This window comes from Limulus polyphemus, unplaced genomic scaffold, assembly GCF_000517525.1.
Source record: "Limulus polyphemus unplaced genomic scaffold, Limulus_polyphemus-2.1.2 Scaffold600, whole genome shotgun sequence".
Classification (NCBI taxonomy): domain Eukaryota; kingdom Metazoa; phylum Arthropoda; class Merostomata; order Xiphosura; family Limulidae; genus Limulus; species Limulus polyphemus.
The window spans coordinates 163,395-176,727 of record NW_013666210.1 but is presented as its reverse complement, the minus strand read 5'-3'; the positions used below and the strand labels follow the sequence as shown (position 1 = coordinate 176,727).

General features: G+C 31.7%; 1 protein-coding gene across 4 annotated transcripts in view; it reads left to right on the top strand.

Moving 5' to 3' along the window:
• The first annotated feature begins 7,234 nt into the window (after positions 1–7,234).
• The window catches only part of LOC106459387 (potassium voltage-gated channel subfamily H member 2-like), a 161,533-nt gene continuing 155,434 nt past the window's right edge, over positions 7,235–13,333 (top strand). For all 4 annotated transcript variants that reach the window (XM_022385858.1, XM_022385857.1, XM_022385856.1 and 1 more), the window contains exon 1: positions 7,235–7,656. In XM_022385858.1, the coding sequence (XP_022241566.1) occupies positions 7,581–7,656 (76 nt within the window). In that variant the 5' untranslated portion in view covers positions 7,235–7,580. The remainder of the gene's footprint in view (positions 7,657–13,333) is intronic.

Genomic DNA, 13,333 nt, shown 5'->3' with positions numbered 1-13,333 from the left:
TAAGCAGCAACCGAGTACAACGGTCGTAACTAGAAGAGATAATTGTTTGCTTTACTTCTGTATTTACTGTTCTATGTTTTAAGAAAAATAAATGTAAGAACTTATTTGTGAATAGTAATAATCTATATACATATATATTAATGGAAATACGACTGTATTTTACAAAATACTACTTACTAAAACACAGCCAAGACTTGTCACTTTGTAAAGACTAAAGGTCAGTTTTAAATTATTGGATATGGTAACATGAGAGCATGTGTGCCATGTCATTGTAACTTCTATATTGTCAGCAGGCACGGCTGAAAGGTCAATATAATAAAAATAATAAATATATATAAATATATAACGTTATGAGATTTAAGCTACTTAGTCTAAACATTCATGTTTTTGTGTTATAATGTGTTGTCATTCTAGAACGAAAGAGGCATAACTTATATTAATATATTAATTTCCTACTTTTTTTTTGGTTGTTACAAGATTAGTCAAATCTACCAAACCCATACAGAGATTCATTAGTGAAAATAACAGATAAAATATAAAGTTTTTTATTAAGAAATGTTTGATAACTATCTAGACATTATAAAGATTTCGCTTGTGAAATTTGAAAATTTTTTGATGCATAAAAGTATTTTTAATCTTGAAATGAAAATTACTTTGCATGTTCGATACGCAACGTGAGATAAGAAAAAAGGGCATGAGAAAAACATTGCTTAACAAACATTAAGACTTGATAAAAAAAATTGATATTTTGCTTATAAAAGCATTGTAATGTTTACTGATAATCTGCCTTACTAATTTAAAAGTTATAGCATGAAAACTATAACAAGCACCAAATAGTTACGAGTTCGGTCCCAGAGACTGAGCCTGTGCTGAAAGAGTTAAGCTTTACCAATGATTTTGCTGAATTAACAGCTTTAATTATAATGATGAAGCTAATAATTTTAAAGACATGAGAGGTAGTGACTCTGAAATAAGTTTAAAAGTAAAATTGTGTTGGTGGATAAAACATATTGATTAGGGAAGCCTTTTCCATCCAAGTTATGCAACGTTTTTTTTTCAAAAGTGTCAATTTAGCTTTTAGGGAAATTATTAATAAACATTGTATTAGAAACTCTCATAATAATTGAAGTTTCAACCTTATGAATGTAATCAATCAATCATTGTCTAATAGACTCATCTCTTAGTCACTACTGTTCTATATTAACAAGAAATGATGAAACCAAGCCATTAGAAGTGTTGTTGTTTTTTTGCAAATGTACTGGAATATGAATTATGATATTTTTGAAACCAAAAACAAAAAATATAACCAGAAAAAGTAAAATCCAAAGTATAAACCAAACAAACATGGCTATAATTTCAGAGGCTCACTAAAAGAAGAAAAAAAAGGAACAGTCAAATAGAACAGAATTAACCTTTTGAGTTTGTATATAAGTTGTGCTTTTTGAAGTCCACGATACTTTAAGACAAGTTTATGAATATCTAAAACACTGAAACTAGATTTTCTAGTTATATTTTTCTGTTTCTTTGGGGACATTTTTTCAGAAAAAACTTGAAACAGAAACAGTCAAAAAGTAACGGTACACAACATCACTACCTCACACATTTATACTTTACCAAAAATTCTCAAATAAGGCTACTATTTCCAGCACATGGTTAACTGCAGGTATTCACCATGTCACCTCTTTAGTTAGGTATCTGGTAGATATGGTATCACCACTAACAGGTAAAAATCCTCACGTGTTAAGAGCTTAGTCAACTTTGTAGAGGTTATGAAAAAACAACTAGGATAACTTTAGAAGACAAAAAGATCAGCTTTGACATATTAAACGTTTTTACTAACATAACAAACGTTGACATACTACTACAAATATTTCACCATCATCTTAAAAATGATAGCACTCTTAAAGAATGCACCAAACTGACAATTTTCACAATTATAGAACTCAAAAAGTACATCTGTCACAACATAACTCACTTTCAACCGGAAGATAAATACTACCAACACCAAGAAGTTTTAGCTATAGAGTCACCCCTATCATCAGTACTCTGTAACCTCTACATAGAACATTTCAGAATTAACACCTTCAAAACACCTCTACATTCCAAGATTTGGCTCAGCTTTGGTGATTATAAATTAGTTATATGGCCACACACTACAGACAAGATACAAGAATTCATGAAACACTTGAACGTACATCAACCCATGATATCATACAGAATGGAAATAGGAAAAAGGTAATTAAGTTTTATTCATTGAAGTGGTGGTTACCAGAACACAGAATTCAATCATCACAGGTTGCAAGAAACCTACATGTACAGGTAAATATATAAATATAAATTAAAACAGTGTCAAGACAGATGCCATAGACTGCCTAGTTTCAAGAGTAAACAGGATTTGTAATACTGAAGATGCTAAGAAAATGGAAGAAAAACACATTGCTACAATCCTCCTTAACAATGGATACCCAGGACATTTGATAAAGACAATAAGCACTGAGAATAAACAAAAAGGAAATGACAGACATACAACCATGTTTCACTGTGTCAAGGCATCCACTAAAATGTAGAGCTAAACCAAAAACTGGGTATTTATAATGATACTCTATAACAGAGGTTTAGGCTATAAAAATATAATTCTTCATAAACTTACTATTACATACATCTTAACTATGAGAGAAATCATTCAATGTCACGTTAATTTCATGTTGAATATTTTTGGAGCCTGAAGCTCTCTAGCAATCAAATGAATATGTTCTTGTTATTTTGTATCACCTCAGAAGTTAATTATTTTTGGAATGTAATCTACAGATTTCAAGTATTTGCTTTTTCTTTCACTGACAAAATACATGCCACATAAATGTATTATGTCGTTTGTTTTCCATTAGTATTTCTGCCCTATAGCTGAGAGCCAGACTTTCCTTCTTGTAGCTAGGAGAGCAACAATGTATGTCTTCTCCAATCCTTAATAAAAAAAAAAAAAATCACAATAAAAGTAACTTTAATCCTCCACTAAACTCTTCTTTATTGACATTGTCAGCAACATATATCAATGAGGTTTTTGCATTCTAATTGCAGTTATGCATGCACAATAAATAATTTTAGAGCAAATGCCTTTTGTCTTTCATTCCAACTACCCATACTATGTGTGTGACCATTGGGGTTACAGTAACAACTGTGTGGATTTTCCCATAGGTCACTATAAGAGTAGGCTAACCATGTCTATACAACAACCACCATGGTATGGAAAAACAATGAGACAAAGTTACATCTTATCTCATTCTCTGTTCCTTATAGGTGAGTGTCTTATCACAATAAATCTTTCTGTCTGAGGGATGACAGTGGATTGATCTGATGCACTTTGGTTTCATCTTTACGTAGATAACCTTTTAGAGCTTACCAAAGTTTATCAGTAACTTAGATACAAACTGGTTAGCAAACTCTCTCAAACAAACTTTTATCATTAATACCAAAACCACACACACCAACATAAATTTTTCTACATAGCAACTGATTAGTTCTGTTTTACATCTCAGTATATGATGTCAAAATATTATGACATTAGATAACAGTTAGAAAAAATATAAAGATTGTGCTTGACAGCAGCAGTAAAACTCAATCATGATATTTACATATATTATATATAACTTAAGAACAGAACCAACCTGTTAATTCATCCCATCTATTAAACTAAACTTTAAAATAAAAATGCTCAGAGCCAGTTATTATCATTCAAAAAGTCTTCAAGCCTTCCCTTAAACTTCTTTTAATTTATTGCATCCAACACATCTGAAGGCCACTCATTCCAAAGGCCAACCACCATTTCAGAAAAATTAAGCTGTTTTAACTGAAGGTGGCTCCTACAATGAAGGTGCTTAAGAAAAATCTGCTTCATTGGGCTGTATTTTGTGAAAAGATTTAATATCCAAAAGGAGAAATATTTAATCAATGCTTTCATTAAGTCCTGCCTGTTATCTGAAAGTGAATTTGTATGTTATTAACTTGGAAGTTACAATTACAATATTTCACCCTTTGTTATTAAACCTGGTTTTGTATATTATATTCGGTATTTCAGTTTTAGGCTACATTGTTATAAATTAGTTTATAAAGAGCATAGAAGATCTGTTTAATTATATGTGCATGGGTGGGGGTCAGAGTACACACACCACATCCTTTTCCAAAGTGACATTCAACATGGTATTACGTATTTGATGTCAGATATGTCAACAGTTCATTTCACCCTAAATTGCTGACTTACTGATAGTTTGTGGAAGAGGAGATTAAATACCAGGTATAATATACAGGGATACTCTATTTTGTGTAGGTTATGCAAACTGTACAATGGAAAAGAACATCATCTTGTACTCTGATCTGTCAGATCCTAAGTCAGACTGATGTTGGCAGGTTTTGTGTACAACAGGCTTGTACATTTTACTGAATGTTTTCCACATTTTGTGCATATACACATAGTAAATTTGGAATTATAGTCAACATTTATTCTCCAGTACATAGTTGGTCCAATAAACTGACCCTGTGCACATTTGGTTAATATAGTATTTTCATCCAAGTTTTAGCTAAAGAATAAAATGGCTAATTATTGAAAGTAAATATAATCCTAGTATGTATACATTTTAATGTATTTTACAGAACCACTAGATAGCTGATTTATATGAACAAAATGTCTTAGATTTCTTTATTATATCCATATCACTTCTGGTATAAAGATTTTTGTGTTGAAGAACTCATTCAGATTAATTTAACTTATGAAAGAAATGATGAAAGTTTGTTTGAAATGACAAACTAATGGAAAAATGAAAGATATAAACATAATTACTGTGATTACTAAGGGAAGAAATTCATTTCTACAATTGAATAGTGTAAATATATTGAATTTATGACAAGATTAAACTTCAATATAAATTAGCTTTTTCTTTGAGTCTTGTTTTAACTGAAAGTTTCTCCTGATGGTTTATTATATTATATTAGAACAACAGTGATTTTAAACATATTATCAGTTGTTCAGTGTACCAAGGAATTCTACTGCAAAATAATTGTTTTTGTTTGATTTCATCACATAATGGGCTACTGCAGTCTGTAGCACAGTCTAAGACACATTGCAGTGCAGTTTAAAATTATGTAACCTGTTGCTGCTTGTCTCTGTTTTTTTCTTATTTAATATTATCATTGCTTGTTATCTATAATGGACATTCTACTGGCATGCTTGCTATATACTCTTGATTATCTGGTTGCCACACATTATCTTTTCTGGATATTCTGGTTGCTACAGTTATTATCTACTTGCTCAGTATATTCTGGTTGCTACAGTTATTATCTACTTGCTCAGTATATTGTGGTTGCCACATGTTATAGACTTGGGTTGCAACAGCTGTTATCTATTTACTTTGGATGATGTGATTGTCACATCTGTTATTTTTTGTGGATGTTTTGGTAGCCATACTTGTTGTCATAATTTGACATTCTTATTGATATACTTTGTTATTTTTCCATAAATATACTGGCTACCATACTTGTTATCTACTCTAGATATTCTGGTTGTCATGCTTGTTAAATAATCTAAATATTCTGGTTGACATATATACCATGGTATTCTTGTTGCCACATTTATGCTTAACTTTGGATATTTTGGTTTTAATATTGTTATATAATCTGGATATTCTTGTTGACTCTTATTATCTACTTTGGATTTCTGGTTATTACTTTTTTGCCCTGAATATTCATATTGCCAAAATTGTTATATATTCTGGATATTCAGATTGTGTCTTATTTTGAATGACACTTTCCAGATATTCTAGTTGCCAAACTAATTATTATATACCTTAGATACTCTGACTGTCAAGCTTGTTTTCAACTCCAGATATTCTGGTATATACTTGTTGTTTGCTCTGTATAATCTGATATTACAAGTTATTTTTTGTGTATATGTTGATTGTGAGTTATTATCTATTCTGGATATGTCTGGTGAAGCTTATTTGGTTTGAATATTCTAGTTGACACACTTATTAACCACTCTGAATATTTTAATTGACACACTTATTAACCACTCTGTATATTCTATTTGACACACTTATTAACCACTATGGATATTATAGCTGACACACATGTTAACTACTCTGGATATCCTAGCTGACACTCTTGTTAACTACTCTGGATATCCTAGTTGACACACTTGTTAACTACTCTGGATATCCTAGTTGACACTTGTTATTTACTGTAGTTATTTTGGTTAACACTTGTCATGTCTTTTCCACTTATTATTCAATATATATATTACAAAAATACATTTTGCTTTAGAAAAGCATATTTGTTTGCTAAAATATGTATTTTTATACCTACCTTTTGCACTTTCTTTGTCATTTATAATGGAATAGGCAGCCGATTGCTGACAATTTCATATTGTGATTAGTTGTGTTCCTGTGATGTATCATGATGAAGACTTAGAGTTAAATGGAATAAGTATATATATATATATATATATATATAACTTAGGTTTTTGAAGGCCGAGTAGGATATATGCTGTTTAACTTTTTTTTTTTCAATAAATACTAACGAACAGTGGGTAATTCACAGAAACCGATATGTAAAATCTCTTTGAAAATATAATTTAATAATCAAATAACCTAACCATTGGTTGTTATTGTCTTCACGTGGCTTTTTACCGTATTTATTTGAAAATTAGTTTAATATAAACGAATTTTGTGAATTATTTTGAAAGATCACTTTAAAAAAACTCATTATACCAAGTATACAGCGAAGCATTGTAAGAAGTTGAGGAAGTCAGTAAATCAAGCAGTTTTTTCTTCGATACCTTGGAACGCGCGTGATGAGCACTCTGTATGATGGTTTAAAGTATTTATTTGTTGTAAATATGAGTATTAAAAATCAGTAGTATAGACCCCATAATGTAATGTTGAAAAATAAAAAATAGGAATATAAGCCAAATTAATTTCTATTTCATACCAAACATTGTGGTCTAAAGTATTGAGAGTATAGAAACACTCAATAATTAGAAAATGTTTCATTCAAGAATACGCGTGATAGAAAACGGTCGAGGTATTTACAGTATGTTACAATTGGACACTAGATGGCAATTTTATACGAACAGATACAAACGTTTTGTTATTCCACTTCTCAAACAGCAGCAGACGATAGTAACGTGGGGATGTAGATGCTAGTTCACTGTTTAGAAATAGGTGGAGTTCAGAAAACATTTATTAAAAAGTAATGATTTAAAACAACATAATATTCATGAAAAACATATGATTGTGTTTTATTATCGAAGTAAGCAACGTTTTTGTCTCCACTGCCTGCGTGTCCACTTATCTATACATCTACCAAGCTTCCGATCGATTACGTGTACCACGAGTAGAACATTCTCGGCCAGCATGGAAGAGAACCCTTCTAAACAGGGGAGTACGGTCACCAGAGAGAACCGTGCGTTAAGTTACGAGCTTGATTTCGTTCTACTAGTGTGAATGATCTTTGCGTATTAGCGCTATGATACGTTTTTAATGTAGGAGATACATGTACATACATTACACACTTTGCTTAGTTGACGATTCAAAATGCCTGTTCGAAGGGGTCATGTCGCACCTCAAAACACTTTTATCGATTCCATTATTCGGAAGTTTGACAATTTAAGTAAGTAGACTTTAAAGTTTTAAGCCTAACAAGTGTCTTAATGTACCTCGTTTTCGAAATTCAATAATATTATGTTATTAATGATGGGCATGTTTTGTTTTAGCTTTTGAAATTTGTATATACTTTTGTGTTTTGCCTTAAATTTTGGATTAAAGCCTAATGTTTTTGCTATCTTGATTTTGCTTAACAAAAACATATTTAAGTTTATTTTTAAGTAATATTAACAAACTGTTTAACTATTTATGAGACACCGTTGTAGTACATACAATGGTACCCAAGTCTTGCATGCTATTTTAAAAAAAGTTGGTTTTCGACGGCATTTCAGCCATGTTTGGGGAATTATGCCTATTAATTTATTGTTTAAACATGTGAAGGATGTACAAAATACATACGTTTTGTTAACAAAGATGTTATGATGTTTTTTTATTGACCATCAATCGCGTATTTTCAGCTAAACTTGAACACATTACTGGACCTTTACCATTTCATGACTATGAATATGATGGTCACTTGTAAACTATCGCTTCATCTGCTTGCTCTGTTATTCAAATGATACATTATTATTACAAAATAATTATTTTCAATACTGCTAGTTGGTTAATAAAATCGGTTTAACTTTGCGAGTTCTATTGTAATTCGTTAAATGACAGGAATAAAGTACACATGGGTAACAAAATGTACAGAAACGCATAGTAGGGGTCACGCGGCCCACTATATCACATGGGAAATGAGGGACAAAAATAAGTTATTTGCTATAGACATAGTATATATATTAAACGGAAACTAAAAGATATTGAAATGTTTGTTTAGATATACAAGAATGTAGTTTGATCATACTTGATTATGCTACTCATAATTTCGTAAATGAAATGCTAAACACAGAATGTTTAATTTTATTGAATTGAGCATAATTCTGCTTATTGGACATTGTTTGGGGATAATTAATTGACGCTAGCAGAAAACAAGAAACAGGTAACTAAATAAATGGACAACTGGCAAAGAATAATTTGAGGCTGGGTTCAAGATACTCCCTCTTGCGTATCCTAATGTTAAAATTAACAATATTATTATCGTTTTTATTTCTTTTACATAGTGTGTATTGTTCCTTGTATTTGCATTTGAAGAATTATGGACAGTTTAAAGTTTAGTAGTATAGTGAGTTTGTAGAAATTATACATTTCGTGCATTTATGATCTGAAGAGCAACTTTTATTCGCCCAAATTGTTAAGAATTTTCTGTTTAATTATACTTCTAATGCAGAAAAATTCTCGATAAATCTATTTGTGTTTAGTATATTTGAAATTGAGGAATTACCACTTATAAGTATTGTATACCACATCCTAATGTTGACGAAATAATTTTATCTTTTGCTGATTCTGTTTATAACTTGTAAAAGGGAAACTTGTGATATGTTAATATATTTAAACTAGAGATATGCTTATATTGTTCTTAGTCTCTGTTCAGTTTCCACACTTATTACAATTGAAAATGAGTAAAATTTAACTACACGACTCACTCATCGACTTGTCAGGTACTAATAGAATTCTGACATTTTCTCCCTAGTTTCAAACTGTGACATTTTGTCTAATAACATTCAGATATGTTAATCTGTTAAATATATGCTGAAACTGTTTAGCCCAAGCAAAAGTAAACAAAAGCCAGTATAGTAACGTGCTTCTTGTAAAAGTGTGGTCAAGTTATGTTTTCTTAATTAACACCATATTACAGTTTCATACTTTATAATGTTTTCTGTATTTTTTTTTGTTCATCTGCTCTAACCTTCCCAAATTTTGAAGTGGTATACTAAATAAAGGAAGCTAGTCAGTAACACCCACTGCCAACTTTTGCGCTACTCTAATTCATAGTGCGATTTGACTGTGAAATCATTTTCACGAGCGTAGCTAGTATTTTTTTTCAGGTGAGGTCGTTTCTGAAATCACTAATACATGTAGGCCAAGTAAGCTGTGAGTCTAATATATGGTTCATACTAAGGTTGAAATGAGATTGAAGAAACACACCAGCAAACAGGAGAGCTTATGAATATAAAATTATAATCGTCACGTTGACAATTTTTTCAGCATCGGTTACAATTTTTCGTGACCATCAAAATGCAGTGAAGGTTCAAAAAATTGGTCGTTTCCACGACATCCTCTGTGACGATGTCCATGATCAATTTATATCGCACTTTCGGGCCCAAAATGAGCAGCGGATTCATAGTTCTCTCTTACTTTTACACATTCTGTATATTTTTATGAATTATCACGACCGCTCATGAACAAGTTTTCCTCCTTAGCAGGGCCTTAAATATAGACAGCGCATGGGGGCAGAACCGTGCCGAGTTCACGGTAATGATGGGCCCGTTTTCAAGGGTTTGTAACTTGTTTCAAGTTACTCTTTTTTCTTATTACTATACAAACAAAAGTCAGGATTCATGTAAAGTAGTCTGGCAACAGTGCTAGACCCTGCACAATTATAAGTTGTTGTTCTTTATGTAAATAGCAGCATTAATTTCAGTTCATAAATCGTATATTAGTATTACACCAATTTATAATAAATGTATTAAAGTTCGTCTTTGTAATATAAATGTTACCCGATGTTTGTTTAAAGATTTAAGAATTAATTTAAACTGCACTTGCTAAACAATAGCAAATAAGTAGGCTACATTATCAAGCAACGATAATATGCTCTTCTTTTACGTCGTAGGTAAAAAAATTCGACATCCCTATTTACTGGCCGTGGTTATTAAGTGGTGTGAATAGTTTTTCGGTGATATTACCATTAGTGTTATTTTGTTTTGTGTATACTGCATAGTCTGCATATCCTTTTTATAATAGCCTACTAACAGAGCTTTTCCTAAGGATTTTTTTCAGTTGCACAATTATACTTTAACTTCTTCATTTTTTAATACATGACACCTTCGTATGTACAGATCTACTAACAAATGATCCAAAAAATGAAGAATATTCTAGTAAATAAATTGAATTATCAACTCAGGAATGGAAAGCTGTAATCTTAAATATGTTTTTTTAATACATATCCACTTGAACTTACTTATATGTGTGAATTTTCAACTCCACAAATATTTTTACAGGTGCACAATTTCTGATCAACTGCACACTAGGAAAACCCCTACCTACTAAAGTTGTTGTAGTTTGGAATTGGAAAATGACAAAGCAAGTTTTAAGTGGCGATGCTAAACGTAAAACACGGCATGAAAAAGAAATAGTAATTGAAAAACTTCTTAAGATTACTTTTTTTTTTCACAAGTAAAGAAGTAAGTGGTCTACCTCAAACACGTTTTGTGAATTTGAGCCGGAAGACCAAGTAAGATTTGAATATAATAACAAATCTCAAACTGACAACATTCAGTCATAACTTTACTAGCGGTAATGTGGAAGACAGTAATAATAATAATAATAATTCTTCAAAACAGAGACTAATTCCTTTATCAGTGATTTTATAAACTGTGAGAATCCAGCAACAAAGCAAACTTTAAATATAATTTAAATACTGAACAGATACGTTTTGTTTTGAAAATAGGGTCATGTAGGACAAAGGTAAAATTCCCACGCGATGCTGACGGTCCAAATAAGGAACGTGATTTTATTAATGCTTCACTTTTACGAAATGGAGTCTAAAGCCGGGATTAATTTACAGCGGACATAGTTGTGCTTCTCACCGGCAATGAACACATGTTATTGTGAACCATGCTGGCTGTTTGGAGCTCACATGAAGACCAGTCTTCATGATGTTTGGATTACAGGTTTCTCTAAGTGACAGCATTTAACAAGAGGTGTGAAAAGGCATGAAACGTCTGTCGTACATGTACAGTCTTGTGTAGTTTATGATGAGTGGTGATCTCATGGTAATTTGGGTGCATGATAGACTTCAAAAAATAAGATATAAATTGAAGCATCCAGTGGAGACAATGAAGGAGTTGGCCAAGAGGTCAGTTTTCTTCCTTTGTTTAAGTTACTGAGTACATACAATCTGATGTTTGAAGAACTTCTCAAGAAACCAAAAGCTTCAGTAAAATACTTAAGCCCTATAATTCAAAACGAAATAATTGAACTACTTTCTCAATAAAGTGTGAAAGGCATAAACAGTGAAATAAAAAGTCACAATTTTTCTCAATAATCCTAAACACTATTCTAGATGTGGCCAAAGTTGATGAACTAAGCCTTATAGTTAGATACTTAACAGTAATCACCAAGGAAGACGGTATAAAACCAGCAGAAATAAAAATAAATGAAAGTTGATTTTGGATTTCTGTAAAGTATCCAGCCATAATATGAAATGGAGGCATAAATTCTACTGTGATTAGAAGAAAGAGTCCTTGACAGGTCAAAGTTACGAAGTCGAAAGGTACGATGGAGCGCCTAATATGCCTATTGCTTACAAAGAAGTTCAAGCATGGATACTAGAAAAATATCCAAGTTCTAAATATGTTCACTGTGCCTATTACAATTTAAGTTTAGTTTTAAATCATTTGATTAAATCAATTACAGAAGTTACAGTCTCTTTTTGAACTTGTTAACAAACTGTGTTGATTTTTTTGTTGACAAAGCCTAAAGAGAGGGGCAAGATAATCAAAAATCGGCGAGTTTAAAGTAACACTGACCCACACGATGGTCATCACGACTTAAGTGTTAAGTGTTTGATGGCATTACGTTATAGGTATCATGAAATGTCAGTCAAATATTATTCTGTTGAATAATAACCCTGGGAAACGTTATGAAGCTGGTATCTTGCTGAAACATTTACAGTCTTTGCAAACAGTTTCTTATTGTGCTTTAAACTAACATCTTATATTCTGTTGACACTGTCTCGAAACTTCTTCAAGCAAAGTCTCAAGAGCTGAGTAAAGCAAGTGAATTACCTGAAAATGCTTACAATGAGATTGCAGATTTCATAAATAAATTCAGTGAAATTAAATTTATGGCAGATTACCATGGCTGAGCGTTGGAGAGCTGAAACTAAATATTTTGGAAAAAAGTGCTGAAAGTAAAGCGTAATTTTGATAAACCTTGTATGGACGAGAGTTTCATTTTAAAGTCAGTGTGTTTTACCCAACTATTAACATTATTAACAAAGGAGGTGAGTGATTATTTCATAGAGCAAAAAACAAGGAAACATCTTTTTCATTCAAATGTACTAAAATAATTGAATGTACTTTAGAACACACATGTTTTTGTTTTAGGCTGTATTATGTTATATTTATATGAGGAACCACAATGTATTTTCTGAGCCCGGAATCCGTGGGAAACTTGCTACTGCCCTGCTCGTTAGACATAATCATGTTTTTTCATAGCTTGTCTTTTAATCAAATGTACAGAAATAATGTTAAGATAGTTACAGCATTACCAGAGAAGTTTAATGCCACAGAAATAATAGTGTTAATACATTTGCTGTATTGCCAGGGAATACTTAGTCTACAGAAACCGAAATAACGTTAATCAGTCAAAAACAATCCCTTCAACTTCAGATAATTGGGAGAACATTCACATTTCAGAAATACTACTACCTCGCGTCACTGTTGAAAAGGTTTTACACATGCACCAGGCCTTGAACTAAAATCTCACCCCTAAATGTGTTAACGTGTACTGTGCCAGTCTATGAATCAATGAGTATTTGACTATTGTCCTCAACCAGTAGGAGGGTGACACATCCTCCATGT